The following is a 22,031-nucleotide window of genomic DNA, read 5'->3' as shown; positions in this document are numbered from 1 at the left end:
AAAATCAAATTTTTTATGAAATTCATCTTTTTTTGGAGAAAAAAGAGTGATAATAGTGATATTTTAACTCAGTAAATGTAAATATCAGTGACGTAATGTCACATAGCTATAGAAGAAGACCAATCGTTGTCCGTGAGAAGTTTTTTTATTCCGAAGATGATTCCGATTGGCTGAGCGCTGTTCGTTCGAATTACCTCTTTGCTCTTGGTTCTCCTTTGATCTGCCCTTCAGCGGTTCACTTCACGTCCAGCAGCTGGTGAGACGTCGTTCTAGACACCGGAAGGGAAAGACATTCTACGTTGAAATCTTTGGGTGAGGACATTTAAATGCTCCATTTAAATAAATTATTTAATCAATTTATAATTTAAGTTCTTTTTTTATAAATTGCAATTTTTAAATTTAATGGGGTTTTTCTTTTCTCCCTTTCGATTTCGGCATGCGGTCCCGGGATTGTGACTTTACTTTGACCTTGTCATCAGCGGTAACGTGACTGACAGGAAAGTACTTGGAGAAAAAAAAAAGTGACCGGGTCGCTCAATATTTAAAATATTTTATTCAATAGAAACTATAGTTTCAAATTAATTTTTAGTTTCGTTGTGGATTCTAATCGTGGTTACCGTGGTAACGAGATGGTTATTAGAACATTCGCGTTGATGGATCGGATTCCTCACTGATGAGAAGATCGAGTGATTACGTGTCTTTGTAATGCGTTGCTAATGTTTCCACACCAGTAATAAGTGTCGCGTATTTTTTTTTATTATGTGGGACTTGGGCGTGACTTTCTCTTTCATCGAAGATCTGTTAGAAAGTGGTGAGAAATGAACGAATATCTCTTGTTAATATTTAGTAGAACTATCTTGGTTAAAGTTCATTATAAGGTGCACCACTGGCCAGTGCCGTCTTAACGAATGAGTCCACCGGAGCCCTCAAGTGAACAGGGATCTCTCGAAAATTAGATCTGGTTGAAATTATCGTAAGCATGTAAACTTGCCTGGTATATAGGGCCTCGGGAAAGATAATTTGGCCCAGGGGCTCATGATATTAAGACTTTACTGCCACAGGCCGTGCCTTATTAAAGCGGGGAGGAGTAAATAGGGTCTCTCGACTTTTGAAATTCATAACCAGATAAGTTAGAAAAGTACCTTCCGCCTTCCGGTCATATAGGGTGGGTCTGTGACAGGATCATGAGACGCATGCCCATTGTCCTAAATTGGGTGCAGGCTGTCTCAAAGAACCATTTGCCCAGTGACTATGATGTTTAGTTCCTATAGGTATTTTGTGATGTGTTAATGTATGTATATCAATGTTACTTATTTGGGATTTCAGTGTGGCATTCCTTCATCGAAGATCTATTACAAAATGGTAAGAATAAACAAACCTGTCTTGCTAATGTTTGGTAGGTTCTAATCTAGGTTAAAGTTCACTATAAAGTCCTTTCCTACAAGGCAGTGCATAATTAAAGCATGTGGGATGGGGCTCATAAAATCTGGTTATTATGGAGAGTTTAAATTGGTAAAAAAGTATGTGTAGGATGGCCATGATGTTGAGAAAGCCCTTCACCTATGTCTATATAGAATATAGGTTAATTGCAATGTATTTAGATTTTTGCATGGAGGTGCTCAAGTTTCAAAGTAATTGGAGTAGTCTGTAAAAGAACACTGCTTATTAGATATTTGATCAAGTAAGCATGGGTGGTGGTTTTCATGAATGAGATTTGGTCAAGTTTTCAGAATATAAATTGATTAGAAAATACCAGCCATGTATTTAATATAAATAGTACCATGGGTGTCTCCCAGGCAAAGAAGTATTCTATTTCTCCACACAACTCTCGCCATATTGCTACACTGCAATTTACTGGCATTAGAGTTGGGTTAAAAATAAAGGTGTTGGATGAATGAATCTCTTGATGGTCGTCTCAAGGTCATTAAAGAAAATATCTTATCTATATTCATTGTCTAGTTTGAACCCAAGATCTGGTGGCAGCTTTCACTGTGGTAGACGAGCATTTTACCACCACATTACTTGGGCTTATAAGAAAGGTTCCAGAATATATTTTTTAAGGCTGGAAATACTAGCCTATCAAAATTAACATAAGTACTTTAAGAAAATTATAGTACAGTAGAACTTTTTTTAAGACTCCCCTCAGATGCGATGGGCTTTCTTCTATGGCCAAATAATTTCCTAATATGCATTACAAATCTGATTAATAGTTGTAATCTTTTAGCTTAGAGCTCACTTGCCTGCCTTTTAAAGATGACCCTGGTGAGAAGCTGAAAAGGTTTCACCCTAGAGAATAAACTCTTTTTAAAGTCCATAGCTGCACACATTGTTTATCCAACAAAATTCATTTGATAGTACGTTTTTACTTTTAAAGAAATTGTCCTGGTTTTTTTGTATAGGGTTATTTAGTTTATTTAAAACTTTTATATTATAGCTCCCATTTGTGAGCTGTAACTTACATTTTAGGTTTAAAATTTTTTTAAATTTATCTTTAACAAGTTTCTATAATATTGATTTATGACAAAACGTCTATTCCAAGAATTCCTGGGCAGAAATATAATGAACAAAAATGATCTCTGGTCCCGAATGAGTGAGAACCTGAATCTTTTTTATTGACTGCTCCTGAAAAATTACTAGACTGAAATATCAAAATGCACATTTGTCCCGTAATTTTAAGTAAAACTTTTTTTTTTTTTTCAAAAAGTAAAATGTATCTTAAATATATATTGATCAATTATAAGAGAACTGTTTTAGAGTAAATTAATAAAAAATGTTTAGTGCAAACATATTTCAATTGTAAATAAAACAAATATTTATAGAATTTCGTGTTTTTTTTTTAAATGTCATAACTTATACCTTAATAAAAAACAATTATAAATTATCTCCACAGTATAAATTATAATAATTAGGGGTAAAAATTCTCACTGTATTGAATCATTTGTATTATCAAGTCTAAATCAAATATTGTAAAATATTTGGAAAAGCAATTCATTCTTATTTTGGATATTAAACTGTCTCGGGTACAGTCTGTTTCCTTGAAGTCGAATCTTGGAGGAGTCTATTTGATAGAAATTAAACCCTTTTGAGCAGTTTAAAAAAACTTCTTTCATCTGCATTATAATTGCTACTGTTAATCTTCAAACCATTTAGAAATTGCCACTTGTTTTCAAGAATAATAATTTTGTAGTCTGTGGTGTTTTTATTTATTACCATTGCTTGAATAATATATTGTAAAATCTTGTAAGTTATTAAATTGTATATAAATTATAAAATATTTTGAATTTTATGGGAGTGGTGCAAAATCAACCTGATGGTGTGGGGGAGGGGGTGCACAATATCAAAAAGGTTGTAGGGGACACTGGCCTAAAACAAAGCTGAACAAATCCTAGAATTGAGCTTGCCATGGCAATTAGAAAATTGATATTAGTGCCTAAAATTTTTATGTAATTATATTGCTGGCTGAGAGCAGCATAAAATGTTTGGAATTTATAGCAGTATATCTACGAACTTAAAAAGTATCTTATGTCTTGAAAAATCAAAACATTTTTTTTTTTCATTAGGTAAAAATTTCTTGGTATAAATTTTTTAGATTTGTCGAACATTTTGGTGGCTCTGACGAGAAGGTCCTGTATGTATGCCTATAGCAATATATACCTATAACGTTTTTTTCGTATAACTCGTTAGTTTGTTTCATTTAGATAATCAGAAGACTATTATTTATTAGGTACTTGACCAACTGATTCAGTTTATAAATTGCAGTGTTTTTATATGGGAAGGTGTAGTTTTAAAACTCTTTGAATTAAACACTAGTAAAAAGTTAATTTTATTTGTTTCAGTGTTCGTGTTAATTGATTTCGATTATTTGTTTAAACTTTTCAAGTATTTAAAATTTTCCTGATCTATTATAATTACTATAGTGGAAATCGCAACCTTCTACAAATTTTTTTTATTTTTAAGAATATATTTTTTTTTACTGATCTTGTTCAGAGATAAATGCTTTCGTTTCCGAAACAGAATAAAACTACATGCATATTTCCATACAATTCCAAAAAGATTAGTGTCTCATGCTATATAATTTTAGTCTCAATTTACTGGCAGTTGACTGACAGGATGAGGGAGAAAACATATCAAATAGTTTTCTTTTAAAGAGCTGGCAGGACTTAAGATTGTTGAAATAAGGCTAGATATTTTGGGATTGCTGTTAGAGGTTAACCTTCAGTAGATCCCGTTTATATTTTCTGAAAAACCTAAGCAGGAAAATATTTTTAACGTAAATCTCAATGATTATTAAACCAGACGTGTATCTTGTCTGTATTCCTCTGTGGAAATAGAGTGGAATACACAGTGGAAATATAACATTTTACGTTCTCATGAAAGTATAATGTTGGAATAGTTTTTACAGGGTATTTAAAATCAAAGTATCAAGGCTCACAAATATTAAAGTGGGTACTCTTAATGTTTCAGGAAGCGCCATGGTATTTGAGCAACAGGTTGGAGATGGTTGCTATATAGTATAGACCTACAGCAAGGTCTTGATTTAAGTTTTTATTTTTTGTTTGATACTTCTCATGAAAGTTTTGAACGGCTGGGTGTTGCGAAGATATATTTAGGAAAGAGAATTCAACTGTCTATACAGGGAATTCAACCATCGTCCTCTCACTTGCCGGGTAAGCGCTCTAGACCACACACGTGAAGCGATACAATACCTTTTCCACCCAGTGCTGTCTTAAGGCATTGTCCTACCTGGGCATGACATAGGGACCTTCTAAAAATGACATCCGATTTGAAATTTTCGGGAATTTGTTTGGTAGGGCCTTGGAAAAATCAATTGGCCCAGGAGTCCATGATACTTTTTAAATAGCCTTGTTTCCACTGTGAATCTGTTTTTCTTTTAATTCTTTTTAGATTGTCACAGGTAACAATCATCCTTGTAATTCTGAGTATATATCATAAAGCAGCTTTTGTGATTTAGAATAAATAGGTCTATATATAGTAAAAATCCTAGATATCTTCTATAAAGATAATCTATATCAGGGCTGGCCAACCTGTGGCATGCGTAACTTGTAGCACGAGGATACTCAAATTCTCTAATCTTGAACAATTCTTTTCTTGTAGGCTATTAAACTTAGTATAGTAGGCATTCTGAAAATAAGTTTATTTTCTATTTCTGTTCGGTTTTATCTTTGGGTATAGTTTTTGCATTTCCATGTATTGGAGATTAAAAGATAGTCTACATGGGTGGGGACATGTATATTGTATAATACAACTAGCTATAATGCTCAGTCTAGGTTTTCAATTACTGAGAAGATTGAAGTGACAACCCATTATAAAAAGAAATGCATATCTGGAATGCATTGCTAGGGAACCACTGTAATCAAAATAAACATTGTGAAAGTGATTGAAGTCTAGGAACCATTGTTGCCCGACAGTTTTTTATGTAGGTATTTTTCCTGTGCTGGCAAACTTTTAAAGTTTCCTATTCAATCCCTTGTTTGGTGTATATATGTAAAATTTTACGACTATTGATCTAAAATTAGATTTGTATAAAGAATGCATATTAATTATACATATGTAGATCCAACATAGTGTAAGTAAGATAAACTTTTACAGATATGTGTGTATATACAATCTGCATTCTGGTAATCAAATTTTACTTCAAAATAAAAATTTATCTCTGGAGTTGCATATAAGTGTTAGGACAGGCGAACAATATTATACAAGAGCAGAGTGATCATTTGTCGTAAAAATGAGAGATGGTTATAATAAAATTTATAATGCGACTGTATTAAATCTTGATTGATACATTTTAATTTTTTCCTGATGTATGTAAAAATAAATTTTTACTTGTAACTATCATTCAGTTTTTCTTTTTTTAGACAAGCAAGATAAAGAAATCATGCCTATCAAAAAAATATTTGCCCGTCAGATCTTCGACAGCAGAGGTAACCCCACTGTGGAAGTTGACTTGACCACTGATAAAGGTAATTCTTTTCGAATAAGTATTTTTAAATTTTAATGAGTAAAAATTAATTCTTTTATAAACATTTTCGGGTATTTTACGTTACCTTTGTATTTGTAAAATAACAATTTTAAATGCGTTTATAAGTGAATCTCCTGTGTGTATATTTTTTAATTTGGTTTTCTTGTGGATAAAGTTAAATATTTTTACAGGCTTGTTCAGGGCTGGCGTTCCCAGTGGTGCTTCAACCGGTGTCCATGAAGCTCTTGAAATGCGAGATGGGGATAAAAACTCCTACCATGGAAAAAGCGTGTTGAAAGCTGTTGCCAACGTGAACAATGTGATTGTTCCAGAACTGATGAAAAAGGTATGTTACCCATGTTTTTTAGATGCATTTGATTTTTAAATATTTAGAATCTGTTATTTTTATGATTGCTACAGAATTAAATCTTCAAAGTTGCATGGATGCATGTGCCCTTAATTTACTTTTACAAGTTAAATATCCCTATATTATAAAAGTATTATATCCCTATTTGTTTTTTGAACATATTGTCTTTTCTCAATGTTTTAATGCATGTACAGTATTTTATTTTTTATTTTTTGCTGACTATTTTATTGCACGCCAATTCTAGTCGTATCGCCATACTGATATTTATTACAGATCAGATTTGGTTTTAGGGAAAATTTTTTTTTATTATCATATCAAACCTGTGCATTAAAGAACCATGGTGGTAGAATATCTTTTACTATATAAACCAGACTCTGTTGCATAGCTGTTAAGTTTCTTGGATTTTTCAGGATGTTCTTGAATTTATATTCTATCACTCCTGGAAAAATTATGTTGCCAGAATTTTGAGTGATTGAAAAAATCCTTGCTTTAGGGTAAAATTTTTCAGGATAGTGGTTCTAAAATTTTTAGAGAGACCCCCTCTTTTGACAATTTTAATGGTGCCCCTTTCCCATAAGATAAAATTTTAATCTCCATAATTGGTAATAAATAAAGTCAAATTATTTTTTGATATAAAACTGTTCTGTTAATTAAATGGAATTTCAAACTACCCACATGTTTTTTAATTTTGAATCTTGTAAGGGGTGTCATCAACAGAACAAATTAACACTGGGTACATATCTTGCGTGTCGTAATGATGCAGTGGGTAATCAAACTGTCACCATTACTAATCGCAGGGCCCAGTACAAAAATATTTTCGGGTTCTTTTTGTAGGAAGAATAATTTTTAATTGATTTGTTATTACTTGAATATTCATAACATTTTCATGGTTGTGTTACAACCACCCTTGATTTATTATGTAAAATTTTTGAACTATAGAAGTATTTGCTATTATAATGGACTGCCTGGTTGAAGCCCACAATAATTTTAATCTCTTCCCAATATTTTTCAGCCCTCTTAATTTTCAATGTCTTCATTTAATCAAGAGCTTTATAAGCGATGCATTAGTATTCATAATATAAAATTTAGGCATCTCCTTTATATATTTGTATTGCTCATTCATTTTGTATAAATTTTTAAAAATGTTTTAAATTCATAAAGAATCGTTAGAATTCCTATTCTGTAAACATAGAATTGATCTATCGATTACTGTACATGTAAAATTTGATAAAATTGCATTATATAAATATATAAACATATAGTAAGTATTTGTTCATCTGAGTTGAGGTATTTTTAAATTTTCATATTTACTTGCGTTGTGAAAAATAAACTTTACTCGGAAACATTTTTGTCTTAGAGAATCTCACAACCTCCTAGTTTGTGGACCCCCAGGAGTCACGAACCACACTTAACCACTGTTTTAAGAAAGTCTTTTCATTATAATTTTTTCTTTAAAATGGCGATACATATCTAAATTTGTACTCATTGTGAAATTACTACCTAGGCAATTGACAATTATAAAACCATCCCAAGATGGTCCTCTCTGAGTGGTCATGTCTATATCTATTATGCCAAATCATGTTTCTTTTTGGCAAGGAAAGATAATTTGCCTAAGTGACTTGGCCTGGATGATCATGGGCCTATTTCTAGTTCTGTTTTTTTAAATTAGTCCAATAGTTATTTTATTTGGGTATAACGACGACAGGTATGTGCCTTGCTGTTTGGTAATAATTAGCACCTTTGATGCTGTGATATAGCCATTGCCAATCAGCACACTGTTTTTCTAAAAGGGGAAGGAATTCTTGCTTTGTTTTTAAAAATATCTTATTTATATTTGTCTGGTTTTTGGATCTGCACAAAGTTTTCTAAAATTAAATTATAACCTGTAAAGTCTAACTTAAAAATCTATGGTTTTTGTGATACCAATATACAAAGAACTGTTTAAGCAACATGTTTTCCATTATAGTAAGAAATTGAGTATATTTAATGGATGTAAATAGTTTTTAAAAATAATTGGAGCTCAAGTTAAAATGAAACAAACTTGGTTTTTCACAGAATAAGTGAATTATTTCAACATGTAAAAGAACCAATTGGGACTGAATCCAAACTCATTATGAACATAATTGTAACCTCTTCAAACCAGAGCCAAAACTAGTCAAATTTTTGTTTATTGTACGTGAACACGTGTTTTTTAAAGGTTTTTAATTTGGGCAATATCTTTAGGTCAGCAATATCTTGAATGGTCTTAAAGACCATTCAAGTTAGATACGTGTATTTTGGATCTAAGCTTGAAAAACATTTTTAAAAATGAAATTGCAGGTATATATATTGGAGCAGAGTTTATAACTGATAGTTCTACAGTAATCTATGTGGTCCCAGAACACGTTTTGAAAAACCTTGAATTTCAAGGGAAAATTGTGTTGTAAATTCATATGGAAATTGTTATATGCAAATTATCACCTGTCATTAAATTTTCAGTCTGTAATGGATGAACTAATACAAAACCTCCTTTTGGGGACTTAGCTCATATTTTTTGTAACTTCAGTCCTGTTGGTGACTGAGCTCATATTTTTTGTAACTTCAGTCCTGTTGATGACTGATTACTTGAAATAAAGCATTGATATATAAAATTAATATACAAAGTCTAAAAAAACAGTAAATTTTTTTTGTTGTATGCAAAAAAACTTGTATCCATACTGGCTTGGGAAACGGTGTGATTAAATATATTAAACATAATTTATAAGCCCATGCTTATTTTTTAATATAAATACATTTAAAAATTGTTATGAAAATTAATTCTGCATATGAAATTTCATTGTATATAATTAAACATGTGGACAAAAGTATTTTGATCATTAGTTTATTTTTCCTTTCTGATTTTGGATGTTGAATGTTTTGTGTTAAAACATATTTGCTTGATAAGCATGCTAAATGTAAAGTCTTTTCTTTGGGGTGGGAGGGGGATATCCTGTTCAGTATAAAACATGCTTATATATAGTATTTCCTTATTTTTTAAATTTAAGTTTTTTTCATATCAGTAAGAGTTCTCTGGATCTTACAGATGTCCAGATTACCACTAGATTCTTCTCTTAATATTGGAATTTTAAATTCCTCTGTTATTCATGATTTTAAAGAACAAAAACTTTATGTAATCTTAAATTTCTGATACTTTTTGTCCGTTTTTGGCTTTAAGCTGACTAACTTTAATTTTTAATTTTGAAAGCAATAGAAAGTGCTGTGCTTGAACATTTTAAAAATTTACTCACATATGACATTATCACAATATTGCAACCAATGTTCGAAGCTAAAAAGTGGTAAACAAGAGGCGTTGGAAGTGTTCCACACCTGTGGATGTTTTGAATAGTTTTTTACGTAAGAAACTTTCTGAGTAAGTCAATTCTGAGGCCACTTTGACTTGTGATAAATGCTGTGGGAAGCATCCCAATTCTGAAACTTGGTAGACAAAGTAAAAAGGCATGTGTTTTGGAGGTTAGAGAATAAAAAATAACCTTTCTTTTCCAAGACATATTCTTCAAGCAAAACGGGACTCGATGCAGAACTGTAAAAAATAAAATTTTACAAAAAATTACTAGAATAGAATGTCTTCCAAGAAAAAAATTTCAGCTGTAGCTAAATATTGTGAAAATCTAAATTTTCAGATAAGATTTAAATAAGAATAAATTCTCATTGTTTGCCTATAATGAATTTTCAACTGGTTTTCATACTTTAAGTGATATATGAAAATTCATATGTCCTATAAATTTTATAACAAAGTTTTCCCATATCTATGTTATGTGTCCAACTGTATATATAGAAATACCTTCCTTGTTAATACAAGATTCCTTGAAAAACCGGTTATATTTTTGGAGATGATTACAAGGAAGAAAATTCATCTGTTCTCACGGGAACTTGAACTCCAGTTTTATTTGCCAGATGAATGCTCTACCAATTAAGATATGGAAACCAGATATAGAATATTTCTCCCTTGGAACATATATATTGAAAGTCTCCGTACATAGACAGCAGTAACAATAATTCGTGAATGATATAGGCTACCAGATAGTGGTCTCGTTTGCTAGACAGGTGCTTTACCCATCCGGCAAACAGACTAGGGTTCAAGTCCCTTATATTTTTGGAGATGTATAAAGCTAAGCAAGATTCCTTTCAATGACTAATATTACTTTTTCTAGTAATTTGAAGTTTTATTTAAGTCTTTATTTTAAGTTAATTATCATATTTTATATTCATGAGCATATTCAAATAAAACTTAATGTTACTTTTGCAGAACTTCTCGCCATCACAACAGAAAGAGATTGATGAGTTCATGATTGCTCTGGATGGAACAGAAAACAAATGTATGTATCCTAAATATCTTAATGAAATTACTTGCCAATCATAATTTGTATTCTATTTTTCCTAACATTGTCTGATACTTGTGAAATGACATCAAATATATTTTTGAAAAAAATTTGATTAGGCAACCAATAACCATGTGATTAATTTAAAACTTTGGGAAAGGAACTTTTGGTATGGGGAGACTATCAAAATTAGTCTTTTATTTAGGATTAGTTAAAAAATTAATGTTCTGTGGTCAAAGTCTAAGAACTCGCTCATTCACATAATTTTATTTTTAAGTTTGTTTTCAAAGTCTGACTAGATTTTTTTGGTCTGACGGAATTTAAACTGATTAATAGCAAATAGTGTAGATAAACATTGTCATTATGTAAATCATTTTACTCAACCTGTCTTTCTCGATGGAGAAAATGGATTTATTTTATACAAATGTCCATTGGTCAATATAATTTTTGATTAATTGGTTCCATAAAATGATCATGCAAGATAAATTCAACTCAACACTATTTTTTTTAACATGGAGAAGATGAGAATAAAGGGAGTTTCTCTTCGGAAGGATTTAAAAATTGACTGACTAAAATTTGTAAGAATTTATTTGTTACATGGATGATTAAATTTTTACTTCTGACTGTTTTTGTTAGACTGGTTCTGGTATGCGAGTATCTCCTGATTAGTTCAGGATGACAAATATATTTTCAATAAAATAACAAATTTTCAGCTAAACCAAGACTGTTAGTTTTCATATAAACACTGATCTAAGGAATCCAAAATATCCATTGCCAACATAACAATTCTAGTCTTTCCAATCGCCTTTAATTGAAATTTGAGTTAATGAGTTGTCTATCATTCTCATGTAAATTTTTCTCTCGTACAGAGGCCAGCTCACTAGCAATTTGACTGCCTGGTGGCTATTTAGGGAACTGGCTTTTGTCTGTTCTACATCTTTGAATTCAATTTTATTATTTTAAGTGTCATTAATGTACGAGGGTATTTTTTTTTTAAAACTAAAACTGACAGAATTTGAGTTTCCTTTCATTCATTATTCAAAATCATGTTGAAGCAAACAATGCAACTATGGAAGGTGAACTCAAGTCTGTTCAAGATTGTGTTGATTCCCAAATAAATAGCCTACTTGCCCCAAGCTGCTGTGAACTTTTCTGGTTGCAGTACTGATAATGAAAGCTCTTAGAACAAAGGTTGCCTATAATGGGTTTATTTAATCTATATTTCATGAAGAAATTTTAAGACTTTATAAAAACTAATAAAATAGCCTCAAAAACTGAATAAACATTAAGAAACGTAAACGTTAAAAAGCAAAACTATATGTAAGTCGTGTGTCGAACACTTTCCTCTGGTGAAAGTAATCTGTTTTAACTTGGTTAATTATAAAAACTACTTAATTCAGGTTGGTAGAAAACAATATAAAATATTTTGTTTTAGGTCTGTTTTTTTATTTATATCTCCACCCTCAGCTATTGGTATAATGTTCCAATCTCAAAATCTAGGTGAAATCGGGTACCTGTGGATATTTTCTCAATGGCTTTGGTATCTGGCATTTAGTCCTTTTTAATTGTGAAGTCTAACTAAAAAATGCATTTAGGTCATCAAATTTTGTCCTCAGTAATTTTTATAACTTATTGTCTTAACAATATTCTGCCTTTCAGTTTTAATTTGCATTAGAGGCAATTAACTTTATTTTTATTTATAGCCAAACTAGGAGCCAATGCTATTCTTGGCGTATCTATTGCTGTTGCAAAAGCTGGAGCAGCTGAAAAAGTGAGTCCATCTTTTAAGTTTTCATTGAATGTTGGTAAAGTTCATTTTTATAAATGTGTTTAAAGCACGGCTTGACAAATCATTGGGTGTTGACCAAATTGCTAGGAATCAAAATTTGTTCTGAAGGAAAAACTGTCCAATGTCTTTCATTTTTCCAACACTTGACATGTTTTCAAACATGCCATGAAATCAATATTGTAGATTTTTTTAATATATAATTGCATATAGAAAATTTTATGCACAAACATTAAAAAAATCTTGGTGATTTAGTACCTGGGGTTCTAGCTGTAGGTCAGATCTTTTAAACACAATCATTCTGGACTATTGGTATTTAAAAAATATATAAATGTAATATATCTATACAATACAATAGATTGCAATATTACCTCACCAACCCTATAGTCCAAGATCTTTATTAAGTGGCTGGTCACTTCACTGTCCAGACATAGATTATAACATGTATAGTGTTTGTTAGTTTAACAAAGCAGTCTGATTGCATATGGCTGTGGGCACTGGAAGATAAATTTGAACAGAGCTGGTGCACATGTTGGTGTTTACAAGGCCATCTTAAGAGCATCGTTGGCCCACGGGCCAAATGATTTTTTGAGGTCTTACCTGAAAAATTCTAAAACTCAACTACTTTTTCTGAGGCTCCTGAGTAGTGTCCAGGTGAGTCCATGCGTTAATACCCCCCCCCCCCCCCTGCAGTCTTTTCGTCAGTTTATTTGGGATGTGCACAGCAAATCCTGTTTGTAACAATTTGTATATTGGCCATTGACCTGGTAAAGATTAGGAATACCATAACTGCACAAAAATAGATAATTTTGAAGAAACTTTATCACATTTATAAAAAAAAGGAAAAATATTTTAAAATTGTTTTTAAGTACACACATCCTTAAAAAAAATATTTAATGTTTTTGATTTTTAGTATTTAGTACTATGATACATTGGGTTCTAAAATGAATTCTTTGTTAAGCATTCGTTTGCTGAAAACATTATTTTCTATAGGTTTTTATTTAATTAGTTTAGGAACTGCCTAAAATTTAAAAGTAACTTTCAATTTCTTTTATAGTACTAGTATTTTATGAAACTGACTAAAGGTTGAGACAGTTTTGCAATTGGATACTTTTCACACCTGAGCCAACATTGACTTATCAAATTTTTGTTTATTGTATGTCAAAAATGCCTTTTTAAAAAAAAATTAGAATTTCGGTCTATAGTTTTATTTGGCCTATTTTAATTACACGGGTTCTCCGGGTCTTGGTGGGGAACTTGTCAATCATTTGAAACCATTGAAAATGAAATGTGGTCTGTATGGTAAAAAATTAGTCTGGAGTAAATATGATATAGAATTTATAAAACGTGAGACTAAACATCTTTTTATTTTATACTGTGCACTTGGGTTGGTGAGCTGTAATAGGGTTGATGTGCATGTGATAGCCATCTCATTTCTCTCAACACTGATGAAAAAGATAAGTTCCTAAAATGTCCAACCTGTTTAGTTTGATATTAACCCTTTGTACTCCAGAGGTGACTCTCAGTCACTACTCGGTTTGACGCGATAATTCAAGTGGTAGCTGTTTATTTAGGTTTGATTTGGGCAATATCTCATCATGAGTGTTAAACAATGACAGAGTTTTATACGTATGTAATCTTTAATCTTAAGTTTTTTTAGATTATATATATTATGTCTCTTTGCATTTGTTCAAACTCAACAGTCGGGCAATAGAAATATTTTCAAAGTTAGAGCCCAATAAGCATGGAATACAATAAAAGAATCTGTTCAAGTGAAGACTAGTTAAAATTTTTGTTGATGAATGAAATTACATCCATGCATAGACAACTTGAGGATAGAAAAGAAGAAAGCAGTGATGAAGATGGCAATGAAGTAAAAGGTATAAGGTGAAAAATCGGGGTAACAGATGGCGAATGTAAAAAACAGTGATTCTGCAGACGACAAAATTCAGAATGGATAATGTACACAGAATCTGAAGAAATATTGTAAAGAATAGTTTTTGAGTCTGGCAAGAGCCGCAGGACTGCAAGTATCTTCAGATATAACTTAAGAAATCCAATGGTTCTTTTTTTTTTTATTTAAAATAAAGATATTTAAAACTTTCTAGATGTTAAATTGTGTGTGAAATCATTTTAAGTTAGCTGTAAGAAATTCACCAAATATGTGGAAAATCATCTAGTTGCTAGTTTGCCCAAGCGAAAAAAGTAAAGTGCAAAAGGTTAAATCTTTTTACTAAAGACCAGCCCTGGTCAAATCTTGGGCACTGGGTTGCCAGTGATTAAAAATTAATATTGGTGCCTAAAGTTTTCTTTGTAATTAAATTACGGGCTGCGAGCAGCATAAAATATTTGTAATTTATAGTATATCTACCCACATATATACACTTTACCCTGAAGAGTCGAGTATTGTTTGGAATTTTCTCTAAGTGAATTTTTTTTTTTGGCACAGCGCTATTGTCCATGCTGACAACTCTATACCAGCTCTGAAAAATAACACTGAGGCTATAAGTGAATTAAATAACTTTAATGGATTATATTCCAAGATTATTGCATTTGTTTTATAATTAACAAAAGGAATTTAATAGCTTAAACACCTATCTTTTACCTATCCCATGTATATCGGATACATATTTCTAACTCGATTTGAGTAGCTGTACATGACATTAAAAACTGAGTGGAATACTTTTATCACTGAAATATGTCATAACAATAACCTAAATTTCAATTCTTGTGCCTAAAATGTTCAACTAGCAATACTTCTTAAATTATTTGATCTTTAAAGTTTTTCAAAATGTCGTAGATTTCTGATTAAAACAATTTTACCCTATATTGTATGATCTAATGTTTGGTGCAGATGAAATCAAGACATTTTATTTGACTTTTTATTTTAGGGAATTCCACTGTACCAACATCTTGCAGAACTAGCTGGGAACAAGGATGTAATTCTGCCTGTTCCTGCTTTTAATGTCATTAATGGTGGCAGTCATGCAGGTAACAAGTTGGCCATGCAAGAGTTTATGATTCTTCCCACTGGAGCATCATCATTCACAGAGGCTATGAAAATGGGAAGTGAAGTGTACCACCATCTAAAAAATGTGATCAAGAAGAAGTAAGCATCAATGACATTATATGGCAGATAGTTTTACATTACTTTATTTTCACTGTCAATACATTATTGTACAATGGAACTTTGGTTAATGAGCTTAATTTGTTTCATTAACATGCTCATCTGAAATAATAGAACTCTGATAAAATTTGTTTCACAAGCTTATTCATTCATATGAAAATGACTAATAAAAATAGCATTAAATCAATAATACAAGTTATTTAATATAATACAGTATAATAAATTATAGAATAATGCCATGAATAAACAAATTACAATAAACTTTGCAAATTAACTTGGTCTTCTCATCGTTTAGGACAATTCAACTTGCTGTTGTCTGTTTTTCATTTGTGCAACTTTAAATAAGAATCTAATATCACTTGTTTTGCCATTTTAATTAATTTTAATTTTTAATTTCTTGAATTTAAATTGTTTGCACACTGTTACAGCTTTATATAGGTGGTTCTTTTCTATGAAACACTGCATAGCTTTTCACATTTTATACAGTCTTATCTCATTGGAAATGAAGTCTCCTCTTTCTCAGATTAGATGTTTTGTATAAGCTTGTTATTCAATGGAGATCTGTAAGTTCATTTACAATCAACTCCTGGCCGTGTTGTTCTTATTTACCTCCAGTCCTATGGTCTTTCCCCCCAAGGCAGGGTTTAAGCTACGGTTGCATTTTTCACAATATATGAAAGAAGTAATAGCCATTTTTACAAAAATGCGTACAGGAGGTACAAAACAAAAATATCCAACCATAAATCATTATCATTGTAGCATTTTGCTAAAGCTTTCCCTTATTTTAGCTTTTTTGCTAAAGGAATTTTTTATCTAGTTTAAACCCTGTCCCAAGGACATCTCTTCGACAAATGGTGGTTCCTGTAAATGAAATTTTAAAAATGCACATATGCATAGTTAAAATATTACACCTAGTTCTGTACTGTAAACAAGCATGTTTACTGGAGCTTGTAGAAAGATTATTATCCACCCTTCGTGTGTAGACAAAGGCAAAAATAATAAACCCGCATTATGATAATGAACAGAAATTTTACTTTTAGTTTTGACATTAACAGTCAAAATTGATTTCAAATTTTTGCTAGTTATGCGAATTGCTCGTTAACCTAATTTCCATTGATATTGTGTAGAAAAAGTAATGTTGAAACCTTTCTCAAACAAGAGTGTTAAACTGATTTTTGAAGTTAACAAAACTTTTCTTGCTTTGTGACTAACACTTACACAACTTTGTTCATTTTTTATAACTGGTTTTTGTATTACACTTTTGACTTAGTGACCTACACATTTGTGCATTATCTTACTATAGAATTTTTCTTTAAAGGATTACACAACTCCCAAAGTAAAGTCTGTGGGCTAACTCAAAACTTGAGCCCAAAGTTTATATTCACCATATCTCTTTCATGGGGGGCAGCATTTAAAATTAAACTTTCTCCTGGAACACATCTTAAAAGCCTTGAAAGTGCCTCTGGGAAAAAATGATCCGTTACATAAATTTCACATTTAATTTTTTCTATAATTTTAAGATTTAATCTCGCATCTTGGCTGAAAAAATTTCAACAAAGTTTATTTTATAAAAAAAAATAAGTATTAAAACATAAATGTCAAATCTTTTTTAATATTAAAAATACAAGAACATCTTAAATTCCAAAAAATGAATGTTTGAGTCTGAAAGGGTTATGGATCTGTTAATTCTTGATAGGTTTGGCCTTGCAGCTACTGGTGTAGGTGATGAAGGTGGTTTTGCACCAGACATTCAAGAAAACAAAGAAGCCTTGGAACTCATACAGGAAGCTATTAAAACAGCTGGTTACACTGGCAAGATCGAGATAGGTATGGATGTTGCTGCCTCTGAATTCTTCAAAGATGGAAAGTATGATTTAGACTTCAAGAATCCAAAAACTGACCCATCCAAGTTTATAACTCCTGACCAGTTGGCACAGCTTTATCTTGATTGGATCAAGCAGTACCCAATTGTTTCCATTGAAGATCCATTTGACCAAGATGACTGGGAATCGTGGACCAAATACTGTGCTCAAGTTCAGAATCAGGTTGTTGGGTACGTTGAATTATTTTTCTTCATAAAAAAGTTCATTAAAAAATAGAAAATTCTTGTTTTGTCACAATTATCTGAAAGTTTTAGGTCTGAAATAGATTTGTAAAAACACATCAATTTCAGGGGGTTTTGTTAATTTTAAACTTTTACCTATCCACAATTTTATCACTTGGTTTTTAAAGTTAGATTTGTTATCTTATGCTTGAAGCTTGTTCTGATTCAGTCACAAGTAGAGGGCTGTTTGGGTAACTGTAACAGGAGGCAGTCTTGATAGGGCAGTGAGATATTGTTTTAAAACATTGTAGAAAGACTTATATAACTATGGCATTTGACTTTGGTAAAAGGTAAAGTTTGTCCTCCTGACGAAAATCTGAGTTATGGTCCAGCTGGTTGGTTATCGGGACAGCCAAGACAATCTAATCTTGGTCTTTAGCATTATAGCAGGTTATTACCATTGAGTGAAAAGATGGAGATGACTGAAGATTAGCAATGAAAAAATCTAATCTTTGTGGGTAAATAAGTTTGAAAAAACTTGCAGCTTAAGAATTTTATATCATGTTAATTTAAAAAAATAACAAATATTCTGAAATTATAATTAGAACACTTTAAAGACAAATAACATCTTTTCTATATTCCTGGTTGCCATTTTCAAAGATATCGCTATGATGTAACCGTCAATTTGAGACAGAAGTCTGAGATTGACAGTTACGTTATTTTATGCCTAATAAAAATAGCACCCAAGAGCACCAACTCGTAAGGTTATACAAATCTTGTCTTAAAGATGATAGAATTGTAAATATTAATGTTTTGGGTGAACTTATATCTTCATAGACATTAAAATATTCGTCCAGATAACAGACTAGTGCAGTAAATTAAATTAGATTAATTTCTCTAGCTCAAAATTGTCGACATGATTTCAACAAAGAATAAGAATTCAGGTAGGCTTTATTTGAAACAAAGCCTACCGGAAATTACAAGTTGGTAGGGTCAATTACAGGAAAATCCTAGGGGAGACTGGTCATATAATAATAAAATCTAATTTTTCCCCTTTTTGATTGTTTTGTTTTCTTTGAAATGTTTTGTGACTGCAGAAACCCAGATTTTTTGAGTCTGGGAACTAGCACCTATGTGCTTGGGTATCAATAAAATTTTCTTTAGAATTTGGTTTTCAGACATTCTATATATTTCAATTATGATCATTTGTATTTAACTTTTTGCCTTTTCTGTTTTAGGGATGACTTGACAGTCACAAACCCAAAACGGATCGAGACTGCTGTTGGCAAAAAAGCTTGCAACTGCTTGTTGCTGAAGGTGAATCAAATTGGATCGGTGACCGAAGCTATAAAAGCGTGAGTGTATCTCTTGAATCTTGGCGCTATTGAATAATTTATTGTATAAAAGAAAATATTAAAATAAACACCATATATTAAAAAAAATATTAAAATAATTAAAATATAACACCAGTATCCAACACTTAAACGCTCAATCTTTCAGCATTCAAGTGATAGATCCTTTTTACATTTCATCTAAATTTTTACATATGTAAAAATTGAATTTCTTAAATCTGGGTCTGTTTAATTTAATCCAACATTATTAACATTATTTATGCACAGTTATGTTTTTAATTTCACTTGCACAATTAAAACAGTGAAACCTTCCATATCAATTATCTCCAAATAAAAGAGTAACCTCTGAACAACTGCTACATTTTCTTGAAAAAATGACCTTAATGTTCATCCAAAGGGATTCAATCTCGGAACAGGGATTTCTGAATAACAACTATTTTTTAGACATGGTTTAAATAATTTTTCTTTCATAACAGCTCTCACAAGATTTGCCATGGACTTTCTTCCCGAATCCTGTGAACAGGTTCCTCCTATATTAGTGGTTTTTAAAATGTTGTTCTTGGATCCCTGGGGTTACAAGCAAGTAGATGTGCTAAACTCATTTCAGAAAAAAATAATTATGGCTAAAATATTGAGTGATTGCCATGTCCCAGGGTTGATTTTTCATGCTGTTTGACCAAGGGTGTTCTATTAAGTGAAAATTGGCGTTGATACCTATGAGATCGTATTGGAAGGCTAGTCTGATCTCTCAGAATATCTCTGCAGATAAAGATTAAACCAGGTCTAGACAAATCCCAAGTCACCATAGCAACTAGGCACCTAAAATTGTAATTAAATTGTAGGCTAAGAGCAGCACAAATGGTCGGATCATAGCACAGCATATCTGCTAATATAAGTCACTAGGCCTTGAAAGTCAAGCATTATTTTGTACCTTTTTCTTCAGGTAAAATTTTTTTCCGGCGCTTAGATTTTTGAATAGTCTAGTCCTGGATTACACAGTGCTACGTATTTTTCTTTGTAAACTTTTTCCTGTTGCATTTAGTGCCTAGAAGTTAATTTTATTCTAGAAGTAATTTTTTTAACTATAAAGTGTTATTGTAAATTGAGGATTTCTCATGCAAAATTAAATCTTCGATACAAAGTAAATATCTTGTTATAAAACTGCTTTTAATTATAGTATGAATTGTTTGATTCTAGAGCTGTAAACTAGGATTTTAGGGCAGCAAACATGATTTTGTTATCCTTGTCATTGTAAAATTTCTTTTTGTTCCCATTTAAATTTTGCCTCCTTTAATTTAGACCTTGTTGTCAGTGAAATTAGAAATTCAAATATTTTAAGTATACTAAAGTTTCAAACAATAGTAACCTCCTAATTACATTTTTATTTTTGTCAACAGTCATAACTTGGCCAAGGCAAGTGGTTGGGGTACCATGGTATCTCATCGTAGTGGTGAAACCGAAGATGCTTTCATCGGAGATTTGGTTGTTGGACTTTGCACTGGGCAAATCAAGACTGGAGCTCCTTGCCGTTCTGAGAGGTTGGCAAAATATAACCAGATTCTGCGTATAGAGGAAGAGCTTGGATCAAAGGCGAAGTATGCTGGAAAGAATTTCCGTCACCCAGTGTAAAATGTCTGTTTCCTTGTTCAATCCACAATTCGCAACAAGAAATTGCTTTTTCCCCCCTCTTATATCAAGTTTCACTCTTCATCCGGTGTTTTGTTTTTCACATAGCTGTGGTCAGGTAGCCGTTAATGTTATACTGCCAGTGATATTTGTTTAAAGCTGTTCGTGTTAAAATTTATATACAGGTTTTTGTTTTCCATTGCCTAATAAAAGATAACACTTGTTCCAAAGTTACTGAAAGGTCTAGTCATTAAAGGTCTTTCCCAGACTGATTTGTTTTAATTATTGGCAATGTTTATGCATGTATTTTATTAACTTGTATTAGAACAAAAATATCAATTTTAAATTTGATATTGAGAATTTGGCCAAAAGCAAAATAGCTATTAGTGTTAATCATTGCTTTGGGTTGCAAGTTTCAATCTACAACTCTAGAATTAAAATTTGCTTTTAAATACTTGCATGTTAGAAAATAAGGAAATCGTGCACTGGGTTTCTGATATGTGCAGGGTGTCCGGTTAATCCCAGTTCTGTCTTTATCTTGTCTATTATCTTTATCTTGACTGTTCATCATAAAGGTAGTTCCAATGTAAAAATTTCAAAATGTCTTCATAAATCACCATTTTCCACTCAAAACTGCAGTCTCATGATAGAAAAATCTAAATTTTTATACGGACAGTCCAAAGGCAAAGATTACACTATAAAAGTTTTGTAAAAGCTCTGATAAAACTTGAAAAATTCAACCAATAAGATTACCTGTTGTATTTGGTAGAATGTAACGATGTGCTTATTGAATTTTTCATGCTTTATAAAAGATCTTGTATCAAACTTTTATAGTGTAATCCTGGCCTAAAATACTCAATTAGAGAAAGTTATAGCTTTGCCTCTGGCCAAGATTATATACAAAGTTTCATAAAAGGTGTGTTCTTTAATAAAACTTAAAATGCAATCATTAAGCGTATTGGTTACATTCCAGCGAATTTAACCATTTGGCTTATTGGTTCTTTTCAAGTTTTGTAAAAGATAATTTTATCACTTTTTATGGTGATAGGAACCGAAAGATGCCAGGCTGTCATACTTGGTGATATAAGCACATTGTCCCAGAGGACTCGGGTGAACGTAACCATTTATTGAGCTTGAGAAATATATACATGGGCAGCTGTCATATATATATATTGCGCACATCGCCAGTAAACAAGTATAAAATTTATGATTGAAAAACTGCTGTAAATAAATCGTCATAATTAAAGGTAGTTCTTGGTAAAATTTGATATGCTTCAGGGATTTGCATTGAATCAGTTACTATGCATCAATGAAAACTGTCAATCTGCTAGTTGATCTAGGTTGCTGCAGTGTGGTTTGATTTGGTCCAAATACATTCGTCAGTAATTGCT

At 31.6% G+C, this 22,031-nt stretch overlaps 1 protein-coding gene across 1 annotated transcript; it reads left to right on the top strand.

Annotated features, from left to right (window-relative positions):
* Nucleotides 1-248: 248 nt before the first annotated feature.
* Eno (alpha-enolase) lies at nt 249-20,912 on the top strand. Its single transcript, XM_089245987.1, has 9 exons — nt 249-312; nt 5,877-5,981; nt 6,172-6,326; nt 10,633-10,702; nt 12,409-12,476; nt 15,383-15,600; nt 17,315-17,671; nt 18,901-19,017; nt 20,412-20,912. Exons 2-9 carry the CDS (start codon nt 5,897-5,899, stop codon nt 20,641-20,643), a joined length of 1,302 nt encoding a protein of 433 aa, XP_089102113.1. The 5' UTR covers nt 249-312; nt 5,877-5,896; the 3' UTR covers nt 20,644-20,912.
* The last annotated feature ends 1,119 nt before the right edge of the window (nt 20,913-22,031 follow it).

This window comes from Pholcus phalangioides, unplaced genomic scaffold (assembly GCF_987345545.1).
Source record: "Pholcus phalangioides strain wild (caught in Gottingen) unplaced genomic scaffold, Ppha-v1.0 ptg000016l_1, whole genome shotgun sequence".
Lineage (NCBI taxonomy): Eukaryota > Metazoa > Arthropoda > Arachnida > Araneae > Pholcidae > Pholcus > Pholcus phalangioides.
Note: the sequence above shows the minus strand (reverse complement) of the source record. Positions and strands in the feature narration are given on the sequence as shown.